Source organism: Mytilus galloprovincialis, chromosome 6, assembly GCF_965363235.1.
Source record: "Mytilus galloprovincialis chromosome 6, xbMytGall1.hap1.1, whole genome shotgun sequence".
Classification (NCBI taxonomy): Eukaryota; Metazoa; Mollusca; class Bivalvia; order Mytilida; family Mytilidae; genus Mytilus; species Mytilus galloprovincialis.
In genome coordinates, this window is record NC_134843.1 from 10,809,169 (window position 1) to 10,830,073 (window position 20,905).

The 20,905-nt window shown below is 32.1% G+C and overlaps 2 protein-coding genes across 4 annotated transcripts in view; one reads left to right on the top strand and one right to left on the bottom strand.

Annotated features, from left to right (window-relative positions):
* The window catches only part of LOC143078913 (uncharacterized), a 31,760-nt gene extending 28,927 nt beyond the window's left edge, over positions 1–2,833 (top strand). For both annotated transcript variants that reach the window (XM_076253968.1, XM_076253969.1), the window contains exon 12: positions 229–2,833. In XM_076253968.1, coding sequence (XP_076110083.1) covers positions 229–364 — 136 coding nt within the window. In that variant the 3' untranslated portion in view covers positions 365–2,833. The remainder of the gene's footprint in view (positions 1–228) is intronic.
* LOC143078914 (uncharacterized) lies at positions 2,731–14,656 on the bottom strand. 2 transcript variants are annotated; one of them, XM_076253970.1, is made up of 9 exons: positions 14,542–14,656; positions 11,843–11,974; positions 11,542–11,590; positions 8,910–8,959; positions 7,417–7,444; positions 6,716–6,798; positions 4,992–5,028; positions 3,448–4,247; positions 2,731–3,055 (listed from the first exon to the last, which is right to left on the bottom strand). In XM_076253970.1, exons 1-9 carry the CDS (start codon positions 14,600–14,602, stop codon positions 3,000–3,002), a joined length of 1,296 nt encoding a protein of 431 aa, XP_076110085.1. In that variant the 5' UTR covers positions 14,603–14,656; the 3' UTR covers positions 2,731–2,999. The 2 variants fall into 2 exon arrangements, with proteins under 2 accessions (XP_076110085.1, XP_076110087.1); XM_076253972.1 differs by lacking the exon at positions 14,542–14,656 and adding an exon at positions 12,579–12,813.
* Positions 14,657–20,905: the final 6,249 nt, after the last annotated feature.

A 20,905-nucleotide genomic window follows, 5' to 3' on the forward strand; every position in this document is an offset into this window, starting at 1 on the left:
TTCTGATATAGATAATTTATTAACTCATAGATCCTGTCTTTATGTTTCATCTAGAATAGTTGAGGAATACTTCAATTAGACAATAATATAACAACACAACAATGAGGACATTTATATACCTTTTATATATGTTTCTAATGTATAATAACATGTTCACCTAATAACTTTAGCGTGATATATGGTTTTCGTTATGATTGATATTCTTCTTATTTCTGTCTTTATTAATAGGTTGCGATTGACATGTTCTTGTGCAAATTTAACAGAAAATCAAGTTTGTAGTAGAATACTTCCGTTTGATAAACAACAATGGTATGCTTACATGGGAAATAAAGGAGACAGTCATTGGAAACCAAGAGACATATGATCATACATTTAATTAGTGCCATCGATTTGAATAAAGATTGAAATAAATAAGGTCAAACATTTTCAAGGTCATTAACAAGATCGTTTGAACAGGAAGAATATAGTTGTTTACCTTGTCAAATACTAAAAAGAAAAAAAAATTAATACAATGACTGTCACGAAAGTGATCTAGATTAAGTAAAAAGAAGAGAAACAGCAGGTCAATAAATTAACAAAACTCTTCAGATCTGATTTAATATTTCCTTCCTTATGTGGTCATGAACTGTAATTACGTCTTTATAAAAAAAGAAAAACAAAATGCGGGACATTAAAACTGAAAGTTTTATTACAATTAGTATTTGTGTTAGGACAGTACATGTCCTTGTCATAAAATAATATCCCGTTTGCATTTGCTTTAAACGTAAGTTGATAAATCAGAAATTGATATGAATCTAAGGTTCAAAATCCCTTGTCAAAATTGACCTAAGATGGATTTTGCATTTTTTGGGGCCAAAGTTATCATGTTTTACCAGTCTTTCTCTAATTTTCATACTATTTGCATATTTCTCGATCGGTGTATAGTATTTTTGATCTCTAGAGGAGACTTAGTTTTATGCAAATGATTGGTAGAAATTTAATAAAAATGACGTCCAACCTTTTTGATTTAATTTTGAATTTCATGTAAGCAAGTCATGAAAAAAGGCGACAACAGGACATATAAAGAACACAATTGTCAGTAAACTTCCAAAAGGAAGGATGCACTTTGATACAATGTTGTCTAAAATATTAGAGAAACAGATCCCGCCTCTGTATCCCGTGTATAACGATATATTTCGTCACTCACAAAATCTAAATGTTAGATATCTGATAGGCTCGGCAAGCCTCGCGTTCTAAATGTTACTTACTCGAGTGGAAAAATATCGATAAACACTTGATGCATTGTTCGAATCAATAATTCGACATATTTGGAGTCCAAACCGTTGTGTCTGTGCGTTCCGTAACACTTCATAAACTCGTATTTTCGCCCGTTATTTATCATTTTCTAGCACTATTTTAGTATCGATGCTGATTGACTGCTAGTTCCCGAGTTTGTCATCAGCTCAATAGCTGGTGGTCGGTAGCACAGTTATTGACAACATACTTTTGATAAATTCCCCGTTGATTACTTTAACAGTTAACAGTTAGTTTTCAGCTCACTTTAGATAAGTTAATCTTAGATTCAAATAAATAATAAAGTTTTATTTCATTTAATAGTACACGATCAATAAGCTTATGGTGAACTGCTAGTTCCCGATGGTATCCCATCAGTAGTGAGTGTTTTGATACTAACATGATTTATAACGTTCTTTTCTAAAATTTACGGAGATGGATTAAAAAAAAAACATCTAGAACCATCTAAGGTTTAAAGTTCTGCAGGCAAAATATATCTCAGAATAATTTTATGTTCTCATAAGTGTCTTGGTCCTACAGCTCTTAATGATTTTAGTAATCTCTTGCTTTCAATTGTCTAGGTTTAAGTGTTCCTGGTGAAGTTAAATCCACAAACGCGTTTCGTTCTCACGACATTTATAAAGTATTATTTTCTTGAACATTTTGTTGGTGGAAGGTTTACAAAAAATGAAACACAAAACATGATAGCCAAGGGTGTATTAGAACCGAAACAGGTGAATAGTTATATCACAAAATGACCTACAAAAATAGCCATCACAAGTCAGTTATTGGACATGCCAATTGAGTTGTGTAATTTCAAACTATTTGACTAATGGCAGTTTTTCATTTTGTTGTCTTACATGTTTTGCATTTAAATGTAATAGTTGCAAGGTTGTTATAAGAAGCAGTTTCGTATTTGCATTCTTTTCCTGCTAGTGCATACAATTACTAAATAAACTATCATTCATTCATCTAAATTTCATAAAGTATTTAAATATTTATAAAAGGTTTACATTCCTTTAGTAATATATTTTTAGGAATTTCAAAAGACGAATAAGGTGGGTACACTATATGTTTCCCGAAAACGCATAGCCTTTTTGTTGGTGGACTATCAGTCCCGAGGATATCATCAACTCAATTGTCAGTATTTTGGTACTGACATGTATTAGAACAAACTCTCTATAAAAGACGGACGAAAGATACCAAAGGGACAGTCAAACTCATAAATCTAAAACAAACTGACAACGCCATGGCTAAAAATGAAAAATGTCCGATGATAAATTTTGAAATTTTAACGATACAAAGTTCCAACTCCCTCTGCACATTTTTGACGAAGTTTAAGTAATAAAAAGCGCTTCGGACGTATACAATTTATGTTTTGTTTACATTTTTTGGTAAACTGTATTATTTAATCAACAAGAAAAGAAGGAATAAGGCTTTTAGAATAAAGAAAAACGATTCTGTATTGCATGTAATGTTTTCTATAATGGAATTTATAAACTGATATTACATATAATGACTCAAATGACAATCTAATTTTGAATTAAAATAATGTTGTATATATCTTTTGGTCTTGTATGTGATGGTTGCTGAGATAGCAGCTTAGTATATCGAATCAATGGTAAAACAAATATGAAAATCGTCGTTGTACGAAATTAATTGATCACAGCTTATTACTAAATCATAGTTTTGGTAGAACTGCACTTTTCTAGATGTCTGCAAATTACTTATTTCAACCTGAGATTGATATACTCTATTCGATCGTCTACTTGGTCAATGGGGTCTGAAAAAACAATAAAAGTGCAGCTAATATGACATAAAAAAATCGCTGACTAACATTAAAACTCTTCAAATTCGTACTTTATTTGGCCTTTTTAACCTTTTTGGATTCGAGCGTCACAATGAGTCTTTTTTTAGACGAAACGCGCGCCTGGCGTAAATACAAAATTTAATCCTAGTATATATGATGAGTTTATTTATCAACAAAATGTTATGATATTAGCATAAGGTTCCATACAAGGAAATATCTATTTTACAGTTACATCCCAAAACCGGAACTCAATGAAACCTGATGTTAATTAAATACTATCATGCAAATTCAATTGAAGGTTAAAAGACCTAAATTAAAGGGTGAGTTTTTTCTTCCGGTTATTTTGATTAATAGTTTATAAATACCTTTTTTCTTTTCAGTGATTTTTTCACTTTCATTATCCTGTTGTGTGAATGGTTTCATCTGATTATGTGAACTACCAGTAATATTATTTTTTGTGTTTTTACTAGGCTTATCGTGTACTTTAGGCGGCTTTCCTTTAGTTCTATCTTTCAGGAATTTTAAGGAATTGTCATAGTTTGATGTTTCGCTTGTTTCATTGCTTGGCTTAGTCAAAACTTCTCTTGTCCTGGTGGCTGTATTGTTCATTTTAGAATCCGTCTCTCTCAATACATTATCAGTTTCACAACTATCATTTTTATCATTCTGATTTCCATTCAGCTTAAAACTCTCAATTGTAAGTTTATCAAGTTTTTTTTCGTTTATTTGCAATTTTTCGGAGTCTATACTTGATGTCTCTGTGTTTAAAATTTCGCAACTGTCATTTTTATCCTTTTGATTTCCAATCACCTTATTACTCTCGATTGTAAGTTTATCAAGTTTATTTTCCTCTATTTGCACTTTTTCAGAATCTGTACTCGATGTCTCTGTGTTTGAAATTTCGCTGCTAATTGCACAATCCCCGTTCGTTTTGATGGTATTTTCACTCAAAGCGTTTTCTACAAAAGAACACTTGGTATCATTTGTTTCACTTATAATTATGTCTTGTGTTTTCGTTTCTCCGTCAAACTGTTCTAGTTCAATGACTACTTGTTTTTCAACATCTTTTTTGTCTGATATTGGTTCGTTGTCGTGTTCACTCTCAAGAATATCAACAGAGTACACATTATCTTTGGCTGTTATTTGCGACTTCAACACTTGTACTCTTGAATTAAAAATATGATAATAAATATTAAAATTGCAGTAATGATATATACATGTAAGCATTGGGTCAGGTTGTTTGTGTTTAAAATCAACTTTAGATACCAAGACTTATACATATAGTTTTACTTTACTATAATAGGATCGTCTACATAGCACTCCAACAGTCCAGTGGAAAAGGCACACGATCAGTGAATTTTATCGAAATCGAGGAATTAATTTTACTCTTGTCGTGAAGACTGCATGTTACATAACAATTCGGTAATGTTATATCCTTAAAAGAGAGACACTTCATTTGGCGATTCCACTTTTGTATCATTGATATTAGATTTCCCTTTTTTTTTTATATAACACTTTATTATTTAGATCAACAGTTACATCTGATAGTCAGGGGATGTGTAATTAAAATAATGAATTAGATTTCGATGAGAAATTCAAACTGGTAAGAAAAAGGGTCAGACCTGTAATTTGAACGTTTTCAAAGGTTCGATTATTGAATTTGAATGCATTTAATATTCGAATAGAATTATGACAGCTAGTCCCATGCTGGTGAACTGGTCTTTGAGTATTTTTTCTTTTCTTCAAAAAATAAGTGAATAGAATCAAAATAACTTGATGTAGTGGTAACGTACTCTTCGTTGACGGTTTTAAATTAATTCCACCCTGCAAAATATCTCGCAAAAAACAAACGAAATTACTTTTATATTTTCTCTCTAATTAAAACTGCGATATTCTACCAATAACTTACCTTCGTTTTTTCTTGAACAGCCCTCTTGGTATTGGAACTGTAATACAAAAAAGAGGGATAGAAAACCAATTATAAAAAAACATATTTTGCAGGTTAACTCATTCTTTGCTCTGATTGACATTGAAAATTATTTGAAGTGTTTTAATTAACAAAACATTAAAATTTATAGAAAGCAAACCATGGTTTTATGTACGAAAAAACAGAGAGAAACAAGGTGAATCCAAATTATTAGTCAAAGAGAAAAGTGAGTTTTCATGACCGAAGGGAAATTCATAAATAAATAATCACCAAACCCTTAACAAAAACGTAAGATTTATGATATCAGCTCCACAAAAATCATGTAGTAAAACCAGTTATTCCAGAAAGGAAAGTTGTTTCTATTCTATTAGTGACATGTACACCCGTCTAGCAATAAAAAAATGTGATTGACAAATGATAGAATACATCAAGAGCATAAGCAATCACTAAAAACATGGAATAAAGTAGAAATCTAAAGCAAAGTCTTCACAAAGAATTATATAAGAAAGACATCTCAAAATACAAGAGAGTGAACAAACAAAAACAGCAGAAAGCAAAGGCCAGATAAAGAATTGAAAAGTAAGATATCACATAAAACAATACACAGAACAGAAAACTAAAAGCAAGAACATCTACGGAGGGACAAAGATTATCCCAAAGGGTAAGTGGTTCCCAATACGCCCATGACACCGGTCGTGTTTTCCTGACGAGTAAAATTTCCTCGATAATCGCATTTTCTAATAGACATAAAAGTCGACAGGATGACAGGATTGTGACTACGACAGAGGAAACATCAATTCACCTTTATCCCGAAGAATTGTTAATTCAAACACTTCATATGTAAGCGCCAAATTTATATACATAAATCAAGGAATCTATATAAAAAATATTCACGACTGGAAGATATCTACCCGATATGCAACTGCTGCTCGAATGTTGTTGACTGTTATAAGACATATCATCAAAAGTTAACTTTTGAAATGTAAATGTGCTGTCAATAAAAATTGTGTTTCTATACAAGTTCTTTTTTTTTGAGACATATTACTAGATACTGTGTGGTTTATTACACATAGAATATCTGTTCAGTTCTTAAGACAAAGTATTGTTTATATACGTTGGTCACCATTCTTTCTGATGAAATCATTTTAATTTTAGTTGCTTGCGTATAATTCGGAGTTTAGAATGACGTCCATTATTACTGAACTAGTATACATATTTGTTAAGGGGCCAGCCGAAGGACTCCTCTGGGTGCGGGAGTTTCTCTCTGCATTGAAGACCAGTTGGTGGCCTTCGGCTGTTGTCTGCTCTATGGTCGAGTTGTTGTCTTTTTGACACATTCCCCATTGTCATTCTCAATTTTATTAATCAATTTAAGTCAACATTCCATAGAGGTGTCGACGATATTATCTAACAACTAATTATTAATGAAATAATTAAAACAAAAATACTGATCGTAAAATTTGCAAGATAAAAACTTGACTTATTTTTAGAAACAATAATATAACCTATGATTAGTCATTTAAATACAAATAAAATCATATGATTCTGAAAGGCCTTCAAGGAAAAGCTTTTAAAAAGTAAAATAACAAAAATACCGAACTCCAATGTAAACTTTCTAAATGAAGTATCAATAGAAGAGGACATTGCCATTCAAATTCGACCACCGATTTCATCACATTTTTAAAGATCATCCATGGAAAGCTTACTTTTAGATTTACGTCGTCTATGCACGAGATCATCATAGTTTAGTCCACTACTTCTTTTGATAACTACTTCTTCATATCTATACCTACAAAATTATAATAAAACATTTAAAAACAATGAAAAATTATCATCAGCTATGCAGCATAATCAAATGTACACTTTCTAAACAACTAATCCACATATCTCTTAAGAAATAGCATATGTAATTAAAAATATTTGATTTTAGTTTTTATAATTGAATTATAGATTACAAAACCTCCAAAAAAAGATAAACATACAAAATGATGACAATTAAATTACTGGTTGTTTAATGGTTTCTTCCATTAAACATATTTTTAAATTATAGCAGTATATTGATATTCACGTTTAGAATTTTTCCGTTCATAAATCAGTTCATTTTTATTGTTAAAGAGCTAAACAAAATGGATTGTGAAATATTGTTTTCTATTTATATAACTCATATATTGACAAGATTTGCAATGTAAATGCAATGAAAATTTGACATTTCAAAGATATGTTTATGATCAAGAAAAATGTGTTTTACGTTATGCCTTAAAATGTGTGTCATATACAAAATGTCTATGACTTGTAGCGTTTGAAACAATACAACCTGCAGATCTATCAACGGAAGGTTAACCAGAACACCCCTCTACAAGTAGCAGTAACGAACAATACAAAAAACTTCCTTAATTTTGATGATTACCTGTTATCTTCCTTGTTCTTTTGTTTTGCTATAATAATAAAAAGACGTGCTGATTTGTGAACTATTTGATTAACGTTTGAAATAAGTTCACAAATGATATAACACATGGACATAGACTTGAGTTACCTGTTTAATAGATAGTGTATTAGCAATTATATTTGAACAACACAATTGTTTGATAATAATATTCTGAAAATCAATTATTTTACGATAACCAATTATGCAACTTTTATAATCGACTTATCATTTTTCTCTTAGTTATCAGAGCATATGCAAAACTGTCTAAAATGCAAGAAGTAAAATTAACTGACAATCCTTAAAAATAAATTTCCGGTATATTGACGTTGCAAACCGACATTAAATTCTGAACATCTAAGTGTATTTTAAAAGCAACACGACTTGTGCCACATGTGGAGCAGGATCTGATTACCCCACAGGAGCACCTGAGATCACCCTCAGTTTTTGATGGGGTTCGTGTTGCTTAATATTTAGTTTTCTATGTTGTGTACTATTATTTTTCTGTTTGTCTTTTCCCTTTTTTTTTTTTAGCCATGGCACTGTCAGTTTATTTTCGTTTGATGATTTTAACTGTCCCTTTCCTATGCTTCAGGAAATACGATATGCACAGTGCTTTTGGTTGAAGCTTACATACTTTAATGATTTGGTTTACAAACATTTGGTCTCGGGACATTAACATAAGTATCGTAAGTTGTTTAAATGAATATTGGTCTGCTATTGTATCTGACATTGTTATGACTTCAAACTTGCTTATGATTTCCTGATGAGTTTATTAAGAAAGTATTACTGGAGATGTAGCAAAAGCAGGACATATTTACATATTCAACGCATCTTGCCCACTCCCTTATGGTGCATTTGATAATGACTGTTTTCCTTCCCATATTGTTACCTAAATGTAATAAATGAACTGATCCATCTTCGAATCATTATAACTTTTAATATGAGTGTTTAATGACCAGGAATCTCAATCACTAATGTTTCCTGATACGTCTCATTTTCATTCGTGGATCAACGTTGTTGATGGAACTGTCGTACAAGTGAGAGGTTTAGCGCTATAAAACCACGTTCAATCCACCATTTTCTACATTTGAAAATGCCTGTACCAAGTCAGGAATATGACAGTTGTTGTCCATTCGTTTTTGATTTGTTTTGTCATTTGATTTTCCCATGGGATTAAGGACTTTTCGATTTGATTTCCCCCTGAGTTCAGTATTTTTGTGATTTTACTTTTTTTGAATCAATGTGTAGTCGTTTATTGAAATAATGAGTTATCTATCGACATGAAACGACTGTTGAAGGAATAGGGGTTGTTTTAGAAGTTTGATATGATCACATGTATTAGTTATTAAAATTAATACATAAACAAACAAAATGGGGTTTTATTAGAAAGATTCTTGATAGTTATCGATAATATTTGATAACGAAAACAAAGGGACTTTCACTCCAGAAACAATATATTTATTAAAAGTTTATACCATTAACTGGTGATTCATCGATTTCATCGTAGACAACAACACTTTTTATTCTGAAATAATAAAAAAGCCATTAACAGGTAAATCAACATGTTATGTATTCTTCGAAAAAGGTAAGGCGGTCCTAATCTTTTCCCTTCATTTTCACTTTATCTATTACAAACAGTCTCTGTATATCACAAGCTTAAAACATCTGAGTTCCTTCACATATTATTTTCGTCCATTTCTGTCCTTATACATTAGCATTATTGTAACTAACCAAAACATAAATGAAACTAAATAAATCATATTGTTTTAAGATCACAGCTTAACTCATATATCATATCAAGCCATAATCAAACCTGTATAATTCATGCTTTGAAATACTTTCAGAGATTATAAAAGAGGGGTGAAATATACTAGAGGAACATTCAAACTCGTTTGTCAGAAATAAACAGACAACACCATGGCTAAAAAGGAAAAAAGACAAATTGACAAACAATATTACACAAAACACAACATAGAAAACTAAAGACTGAGCAGTACAAACCCCATCATAACCGGGGTGATCTCAGGAGCTACGAACAGATTCCACATGTTACAACCTTCATATTGCTCATGTTATTATAAATTCGGCAAAAAGTCTATTTTGATAGGTCACATTCGGGAAAAGGGCACATTATTGTAGCAGTATCATAAGAAACATTAAAGTTATGATCTGTGAAACGGATTTTCGATAACGGTCAAAGGACTGGTGATGGCGTCCATGAAACTATCGAAGGGCTGAACTCACCTTCACCACTTGGAAATCTTGATTTAATAACTTACTTGTTAGCAGCTATCTTTTTTCAAGGAAATCTAGATAGGAAATACAAACCTTAGAATATCTTAACAACTGGGAGATCTATATTCCTTATGCAGGCGCTGCTTGGATGTTGCTACACAAAAATGGAAAGTTCACAATTGGGAAGCTGAAATTATTTCTTTTGTCGTAAAGTTTTGTTTTCAACTGACCTTCGTTGTTAATTTCTAGATATAAAAAGTAAAATCACAAAAATACTTAACTCAGAGGAAAATCAATTCGGAAAGTCCATAATCACATGGCAAAATCAAATAACAAAACGCATCAAAAACGAATGGACAAGAACTGTTATATTCCTGACTTGGTACAGGCATTTTCAAATGTAGAAAATGGTGGATTGAACCTGGTTTTATAGCTAGCAAAACCTCTCACTTGTATGACAGTCACATCAAATTCCATTATATTGTCACCGATGCGTGAACAAAACAAACAGACACAATAGGTAAAAATGTCAAAAAATAAGGGTACAGCAGTCAACATTGTGTTATCATCTTAAGTCATGATATGAGACAGACTTACCGCTATCTTTTGTATCCTTTATCTGAAGTTTGATGGGATAGATTCGTTTCATATAGTCACCAAGTTTTAAACGATTTAACGAAACAACATCAACTATACAGCGGAAAGAAAAGTTAAAGAATACTACTGACTTTTTTACTTTCTTCCAAATGACCGTGACAATCTTTATTTCTGTTAAATAAGTGTTTCCCACAAAAAATAATATTAGACTTCGTTGAGCATCTTTCATTGTAAGGTATGCTCTAATAAGAACTTAATTGTTAATAAATTGGAAAGTAAGTGGGTGGATGGTATTTGTGAAAGAACCCCTTCGTAACCTGAGACAACGATGTTGTAGAGCAGAAAATAACAAACTGTAAAACTCAGTTTGGAAAAGGTTTGATCAATCAGATAGACACAAAATTAAATGAATAGACCCTTTTTGTCAAGACCAAAATGTCTATCCAATTATCTAAACCTTACCAAGTAATGCAAATCTCAATGAAATGTTATTATGGGACTTCATTAAACCTTTTATAAGTGTTATATCTAATTTTTTGCGAGGCAGTATTCACCCAACGCATCAAACTAACGTTTTAACGAGAAGAAGGACGAAAGATACCAAAGGGACAGTCAAACTCATAAATCTAAAACAAACTGACAACGCCATGGCTAAAAATGAAAAAGACAAACAAACAACAGCACACATGACACAACATAGAAAACTAAAGAATAAACAACACGAACCCCACCAAAAAACTAGGGGTGATCTCAGGTGCTCCGGAAGGGTAACATGGAGAGAACATGATTTTACCATGCTCTTAAACTTATAAACCGTCTTTGATTTCCTAATGAAGCTGTCTTCTAGGTGGCAGCTGAAACGTGCATGTTTGTCTTTTCCGACATATGTTCTACATAGGGTAAAGTGGAGATTTAAATGCACGTTGAACTTGTTTTTAAAAATACACCAGCTTCATACTTATAATTTAGTATGCCAGACGAGCGTTCGTCTACGAAAAACCTAACTGTGGCGCTCATACCAAAACAACTGAAATGCTAAATGAACAATAAAGTTGAATAGCATCAAACAGAAAATTCCCAAACGTTGTGTCAAATACGGCTGAGGCAATCTTTGCCTCGTGTAAAACAAATTAGAGTTTCGAAAATGTCTTCATTTCACAAAAGTTCCTCCCCTCTAAAATTTACTATCAGTTGAGGAAAAACCAAAGTGGATAGGAAACCTTTGAATAAGGGAATGATAAATGTGCGACCCCAAATATTAAATAAAAATCGTACTTGGACTTTCTTACGGTTGGTTGGTGCTTCTTCGGAGGCGGTTCTCTTTCTAAAATAAAATAAAATAAAATAAAACAAAAAAAATTATTACAAAAAATGAGTGACATATATTGTTTAGGTTATTTTTTGGTCAAATTTCATTAATTGTTCATTTATGCAAATATCAGATAAATAATTAAAACATTAAAATGAGATGGATTTTCTTTAAATGAATTTCGGATTGATTGTATACCAAAATGTTCCTTTCAGACTAAAATTAATTCATCACTTAAAAATCGTAACCATGAAGATAAAAACTCACGTTTCGATCCTCTACATGCAATAAAAACAAAGCCTATGATAGCAGCAACAGCAACAGTACCACAACCAATCACCACTATTTTCATTTCTAGACACAACGTCTGAAGAGAGCATTGTGCTGACGCTGTTTGAACTAAATATAAAAGTATTAATAAATGGTTACATGTCACTCTTATTATGATTTATTCGGGCGGAATATTCATTTCAACTTGTTGCCTCGTCGGCTAAATTGTTTTCAGATTTGTACACAATTGGTTTCCTGTGTTTTGTGGTTCAGAATATTGATATTCATACTGTCTTATGCAAATTACTTTCTTGAAGTTCTTACAGTTCCTACCTGCACAGGATATTTCTTTTAAAAGTCCTCTTATTCCTTTTTAGCTTTTCCCCGATAAAGTAAATAGTCATCCCCTCGGATTAACACTTGTCGGTAAAGGACATGAAAGTTATTACTGTACTAATTCCTGTCTGCTTCACCAACTAGACAAAGCAAAAAACAAAACAAAACGAAAAACAGCTCTGTCATTGCTATTAATTTTTATTTTATTCATTACCCTAATTTCATGAAAAACTAATAATTGAAACCTCAGATCGAAACATGAATTTCCCAAATGAGGAAATATAGTTCTTCACTCAAACCAAACTGTTTTATAAATAATGATATTTTCTTAAGTATTGACTAAATGAATTTTATTACGTGATATACTAAATTGTATTTGTCATCAAACTGTACTTACATGTTGTATTCATGAATAAAATAGTCTGGTCTTGTAACTTCATGAGTGAATTTAAGCCATTTTGATTTTTATCTCCAATTGATACTGCAAATCATATCAATTCAATGAATGTGCGTATTTACTTTTATTTTGAAAAAGAAGTCAGGACATAATTTCCTGTTAGTGTGTATTTTAGTCAATTGAACCAGACATCGGTCTAGTCAAAACTCCCATGTTGTAAATCAAACTGAAACTTTTATTCAAAAGATAAATCAAATATTCCGAGAACTTTTGCGTTTAATAAACCAAATACCTTCAAAGGAGAAACTTAGGATATGATACACACCGATTTGATTTTAGCAGAGTTTTTAAATATATTTGTAGCAGGGGATATCAAACAAAAGAAACATGTCTTGTTTGCAAAAACGAATGGTGAAATACCAAATAGAGGCGTGTTTAAAGCAGTCGCAAAACATTTTCTTTGACTGTTGACAAAAATATTAAAAAAATCCAGAAATTTGAACCCCACAATTTACAGGAATAATTTCATGACTCTGTACATCCCGTTATTGTGTTATTATTCTACGATATTTTTGTATGATTGTCTTTCATTTTTGCTAATTTGCTTTGTCTTTATGCCTTTTTGTGCTTATTTGTTAGATAATTTGATGCGACTATCATTAAAAGTGAGAGGTTTAGCTAGCTACAAACCAGGTTTAATCCACCATTTTCTACACAAGAAGGTGTCTGTACCAGGAAGATGACAGTTGTCATCCATTCGTATGATGTGTTTGAGCTTTAGATTTTGCACTTGATTAAGAACCTTCCGTTTTAAATTTTCCTCGCTCGGAGTTCATTATTTTTGTGAAAAGTAAAATCACAAAAATAATGAACTCCGAGGAAAATTTAAAACGGAATTGACAAAAAGAATATTTCTATGTAAATATGCTATTGTTTTGTTTATCATTGAAGATAACAAATCCCCATTGCCAACGTCGAAAAGAATAACGTTATGACCTTTGAAAGGCGTAATTGACCTGTCAAATAATATATGTAAATGTCGAAATTTCGTAAATCATTGCAGGTGAGGACAACCAAATTACATAAAATCATTACAGAAATCGTACATCTGTTTCGTCTACATAATACAAATCAGTGACACTCGAACCAAGGAGTTAAAAAGATCAAGTTAAAGTTGAAGAGCATTGCGGACCAAATTTCCAAAAGTTAAATTAAAAACAGCTACGATAATCTATTCTAAGAGTAGAACATAATTGGTATTGCTATTACTGTGGGTACATTATAATACGTTGGATATTAATTTTCGTGCATTTCGTAGGTGAAGTTGAACCACGAAATAAAATTTTCAACTAAAGACAAATTTCCGACCAGCTTGTATGCAATTTCGGCAGAACCACGAAATTAAATATTCACTTAATCCACGAAGGAAAATTGGTCCACACGAAAATAAGTAAATCCACGGTATTATTGTTGTTAAGGTGGTACCTAACACTACAGGGAGATAACTCTCTAAAATCAGCTGAACGTTTTAATTACGTTGTGTAGTAAAAGGAATATTAAGCTTCTCAATGATCAAAATTTGTGTTTGTCAAACTGCTATATAACCAATGTAATTTTCTGACAAAACGGTTGGTTCAAAATTTTTGAAATTTTATTTTTTTGTTTAAGGGTCAAAGTAAACACTTTTACAAAATTTTATGAAAACTAAACGAGCCAAATTAATTTTATTAAAAGTGTTGGGTACCACCTTAACATTATTTTGTTTACCTTTTACGTTTTATTTCATTTGGACAATTTGAATTTTGAAACCGAAAACTGATATTAATTAAAGTTTTATCAACAGGAACTTTTTTTTTTTCACAATAAAATTGTCGTCTGAAAAACATTCATTATTTGTATCGTGAACTACATTAAAAAAAATGTATCTTTTAAATTATGCGTTGTATATAGTTTTACTACTTACTTTTTATACTGTAAATAATACCAATTATTTGAAAGATATTCCTTTCACTAATCGTCGTCATTTTAAACTAACTTTTTATTTTACGGAGAAATACTCAAAAGAATTTCGAAAGTTTACAGGGAAGTTAAGCTTACTGTCATTTCAACAATATCAACTCAAGTTATAAACAATTTTGTGAACTTATGATAAAATAATAATATTCAATAATAGGAGTTATTAGACCACGGTGATCCGGCTTTGTTCGGTGGAGAAAAATAGGTACACAATTAGACGTACCATTGTTCAAAAGATGTACATCGTGTAGTTGTTTGTTGCATTATTTTTCATTGCGTGTCTTTATTGTCAGTGTCATTAAGCTATTTAAACTATCAGTAATTTTGAAGATTGTGTTTCAAATGTTTACCATAGTGTCTTTTGTTTTAAATGCAATGATTTCAGAAACAAAATATTGATGAAATGTAACAGGGTCAAAATTATTAAAATACTTTCAAATGACTGTTGTAAATGAATATTTATCCAAAAATATCATATACTTAATCATTTTGTTCTCTATGAATCTATTGATTAAAATCGCTAATCGTTGCTTTTGAAGAAATCTAAAAAAAAAAAACACATATTGCATCGAAGTTGAAATGTATCCAGAAGACTACATACAGGTTAAATCCCTGCAAAATTTACTTTTTGGTTATGTTTACATTTTGGTGAAAGACTTGTAAGATTGTATGCTTTTTATACTGCTTTTTGTTTTGTTTTATATAAATACTAAATATAAGCCAACATCTGACTTAAATTTGAGTTTGAGGAAAAAGACTAAGATAGTTTTTTTCATATACCTCGTCACATGAAACAGCACACGGTGGGCTGAAATATTATGCCAAAATTTTAGCCAATGGTGTAAACTGAATATAACGCTGCCGTACAAACATAATACGCTTTAAAAAGTGAAACGTCTTTAAACTAGTGAAAGAGATCTTAATTCAAGTTGTGTTCGATCCTAGTTGTCCTGATTTTGTATTATGATAACTCGATCGTAACAGGAATGGAGGGAGATGGGTCATCGGATTATCAACCAAACAAGAATGACCAACTGGTGCAATACAAACGGCTAAAGCACATGTTTATACAATGAAAATGTAACAAATCACCAATTTCAATGGAAGGTGTTGACAGTATGTTGCAAATTTGTCAGTTGTCAGTTGTAATTAACGATGAGTCGTTTCCGTACACATGTGTTTAACAATTTACATAGATATTGTTATAATGTACAAATCGTGTAAGATAACTTACCGATAATGGTTTCGTTTTACGTTATAATTATATTAAGAGAGACTTTCAAACCGACCTCTAACCATTAGAAAACTAATCCTGTCACAGTTGTTTGTTGTTGATATACATTCGACATTTTTACCAATTTCTGATAACATTTTAATTAATAAGTTAATCTTGTCATCCTCATGTATTAGATTATCTATCTAGACTAATGTGGTACTAATCACTAATACAGAGTTATGAGGAAAAATGGCTGAAATTGACACAACATAATGTGTCGAGGTCATTACTATCATCTGGTTGACCGATATGATATAATGTGATGGTATGGCAACAATAGCTTTTTTTGCGGTCTTTGATCCTTAAAACTAATATAATCGTGATCTGTAATTTCATCGATTGTGTCCTGTTCCTGATTGTAAATTCGCATGTAGTAGTTCGGACGATTCTCGTAGTTTTAATGAGGGGAGGGGGGCGGTTAAATTTGGGCTAAACCATTTTCGGGACGCCGGGATCGACCGATTTTAGTAACGGGAAATCGGGACTGCCTTGTTTAAAGATCGGGATAGAAAAACATTGGGATACGAGAAAGCCACATTTTTAGCCACGGTAAATTGGGATTATTATGTTAAAATACAACGGGATTGATAAACAATTGTATCTTGGACAGATAAATGAGGAACGAAAGATACAAAAGGGACAGTCAAACTCATAAATCTAAAACAAACTGACAACGCCATGGCTAAAAATGAAAAAGACAAACAAACAACAGCACACATGACACAACGTATAAAACTAAAGAATAAACAACACAAACCCCACCAAAAAACTAGGGGTGATCTCAGGTGCTCCGGAAGTGTAAGCAGATCTTGCTCCACATGTGGCACCCGTCGTGTTGCTTATGTGATAACAAATCCGGTATATAGTCTAATTCGGTAGGTCACATTCATTAAAGGGAAGGGGATTGTAGTTACGACGTAAGGAACATATCCGATATCATCTGTGAAACGGTTATTCCATAACGGTCAACCAACTCGTGATGGCGTCCGTAAAATTTAAGAAGGGATGATATAAACTTCACCATTTGGAACTCTTGGTTTAATAGCCTACTTGTCATTGCTTGTGAACAGCACCCCTCTATCAAGAAAATCATGATATATATACCCCGTATGCAGGTGCTGCTGGAATGTTGCCATTTTCATTATACTTCAATCAGAATCGCATCTAGAAACAGAGTAGACCCAGATCAGAGAACATGTAAATCCCAACGGTGACTGAAGTCACTTGGTCTTCTCCCGACCGGCAGAAAAACGCTTGATGAAGTTGGGCGTCCGTTTTGCTGTCCGGGATGTATCAAAGTTCGCAGTCACGTCGGTCAGAATGGGGACACTAAATCGGATGACTCGTGTTAGGAGAGTGCCACGCTCTTTGCACGTTACGAACCCTTGCAACAACTTTTTGATGCCTGTTGCAAGGCATAATTTCTGTCCCTATCTGGGGCAATATGCGCAATTGTTTCTACATAGGCGGTAATGGTAACGTTTTCTTCTGTTGCTCAGCCATATCATAAACTTGTATATGTATGATGGCTTGTTTCGAAGCTGAGACATTTTTACATATGTGGTAAAATTTTCAGGGTACGAAGTGTGATTCCTTTTCCCGTAAATTAGCAAACCCCGAGTATCCTTTTGCGATGTGGCTCCTCATGGTAAAAAATCCCATTTTTGACACAATAAGTTCTTTAAAAATTTAATACTTTGAACACATTTAATGGCTCCATAGTTTTTACACATTCATTCTGTGTTCCCTTACTTTCTAAATTAACACAAATGGTTCAGCTCAGTCATTTGTTTATCATAGAAATGTGTCAAATATCACTACACAGAGATTTTTTGTTTACACGTGACTTTTGAGTTCCTCATTTCAAGGCGCATTAGGGATATTGTCCCATCTAATCTACCCTCATTTTACAGTGACAGTTCAAATATCTCCGACCATCATTCCAAAAGGCCTTTATTATGACAAGACCTACATACTGCATTTATTGTGAACTTGTTCTCGTTCTGAATATTCATGAAGTATTTGCCACTGGACGTTAAACAACCAACAATCACTCAAATCAATAAGAGAACCTGAACCAGTAAGTTTAGAGATAAGCTTTGAGCTCGGATCAGGTCTTCAATTATACCGTTAATTACACGATTTTGATATAATTACATATATAAACTTCCTGTAGCAGACGATGAAATTTTGAAAGTCATCATGACAGAAGATTCTCAAATTATATCAATTAGAACCCTTTTGTTGTTCCACAAAGACGAACATTCTTTGCCTTTCCTTAAGGAAAAAACAAACATTGTGCTACAGGACATCAAAAGCTTCAGTCACTGACTTAAACAAATTTAAAAAATATGTTATCAATTATTGGGGAATTAATGAATCGGCCTGTGAAAAAAGGATGGGGAGAAATGTTAATACAAAGATAGGACGGCAATACAAAGATGACAAAGGAAAAGTAATAAACTTTTCCATTTATACACAGCATCAATGGGATCACGAGAAAATAAACTCATCATATATACCAGATGTAAATTTAGTATATACGCCAGACGCGCGTTTCGTCTACAAAAGACTCATCAGTGACGCTCGAATCCAAAAAAGATAAAAAGGTCAAATAAAGTACGAAGTTGAAGAGCATTGAGGACCAAAATTCCTAAAAGTTTGCCAAATACAGCTAAGGTAATCTATGCCTGAGGTAGACCAGCCTTAGTATTTCAAAAAATTCAAATATTTGTAAACAGTAAGTTTATGAATATAATCATATCAATGACAATTCATGTCAGCACAAAAAGTGTTGACTACTGGGCTTGTGATACCCTCGGGGAAATAAATCTCCATCAGCAGTAACATCGACCCAGTGGTTGTAAATAAACTCATCATAGATACCAGGACTAAATTTAGTATATACGCCAGACGCGTTCCTTCAAACTGAAAGATCAAATTTGATAGGTGCATGTAGAAAATTATCTTTTTCTGTTATAGTACTAATAAGTATTCATTCAATCAACTTGAAAATATCGTTTGATTTTTTTTATAAAAGTTGTATACATGTATATACAAAACCTTACCCCTTTTTTTCCATAAACGTGTGCATCCAGTTTCTTATCAAACCAAATTCTTGTATTGACTTGAACTGGAATTTGGCCAATTTTCTGACTGGCTACTGAAGATTGATGTGAACAAAAATGTTTATATGCAGCTTGACGTCACGGTAATATTGATAATACATATTCGGATTGGTTACGCTGAAAGACTTTGAACATCAATCATATCCGAGACGTTTAAATCGTAAGCATGGAAACTTTAAACTTTAAAATTTTGGAACAAATTTATCGGGATCGGGATTTTTAACAAACTATGTCCGGGATTTCGGGATTTTCTTATATTAAAACCGGGAAATCGGGATGAGACCCCCTCTAGCCCCCTTTTAATTAGGGAGGACAACGAGTACTTGCTTGGAAAGTTTAGAACACGCTTGGAAGTCGAGTACTAGAGTACAATTTCAGTACTCGAATTCTCGTATGCCTTTTATAAATCTTGAGGTATTTTTTCTCATATTTTCCTTTGCTTTAGTCCCCTTTGAAATATCTTTCGTAATACTTATGAAAATAATATCTATTCACAACGTTAATATGTTTATCTTGAGACTGTATAGTGTTATAACTTAGTCGCATGTGTATCTATAATCGCAAAACTTGTTATAACAGTACAGGTAGAGGCTGTTCCCTCAGAATGTTTTTTAATGTGAGGGAGATCTTGTATGAAGTTGTGGTCAGATCAAGAACAAACTTGTAGTGCCCAATGGGGATCCCTACGCAACTTTGTAAACGAGTTAAAACTTTCATGAAGTAATAACTCACAAATCATATATTTTGTTAATGTGATTGATATGAGATCTACATTTAATGTAATAAATGTTTAATTGAAATTTCATAATTGTTTAATTGAAACTTTATAATTGTTTAATTAATAATTCAATTTCGTTTCGTATATGTAATTTGAATATCAATATTTTGTTGACAAATTATGAGACAAGTCATAATATAAAAAAAAACTATCTCCACATAAACAGATATATAATGTTTTACAAAAGTCAGACTTAATGAACATATTGATGGTTTAATTGGCATGTTTCTGATTTTGTTCATAAAAACACAAACGATAATTGCTATAATGATAGGTTTTTTCATAAAAGCCTGGTCCGTTATTAATTGTTCTGGTGACACAAAAAAGGACGAGCGATACACATACAAGTATCAATATTTACAGTTTGTGTTCTGAAACAATACGTATGTCTGTCGTTAAGATGTCCAGCGATGTTATCATATTATATAAGGTTTATGAAAGGTAATAACCAAAATATCACATCCCAACAAAAAACAAAATTTGTCCCTAGACGTTACAGATTTATTGAAGTACTCGAGTACTCGCGATTATCATGGCTGAGTATACTCGAGTATTAAATTTCATATCTTTTGACATCCCTAGTTTCTATCTATTTCCTCGATTAGTCTCTACCTAATCGTTTTGTTAGATTTTAATATCGGTAAAATGTTGACACCTCATTTATTCATTACAATAACATTTTCCGTAACAGGACACGAAATAAGAAATCTGAGACACCTTTTTTTTCTACCTTGTATTATTTGCTTATTTATGAAAATTAGAACTAGTTTCTCAAAAACTGAAAGTACTGATACAAAAGTAGGAAGATTAAAAAACATTTGAGTTTTCTCCATATATGACTCGTTTTTAATATTTCCTTATCATATTAAAAGAATAAACCAAAAGGGTTATTTAACAAGGTTATAATCGGTTATTTCTTGTAGTGTCTCATCTGTCTTCATATCTCACGTGATGATACAGATAGAGCATTTCAAACATAAACTGTGGAATATTTGTGAGAACAAAACCGTGGGCTACCTTTAATATAGCATTTTACAAGGAAAAGCCCAAAGTTTGAAATGTTATCAAATCACAAGACTTAATCATTAAGAATGATACTTTATATCTCAAAGTCGAATTTTCTTAATAT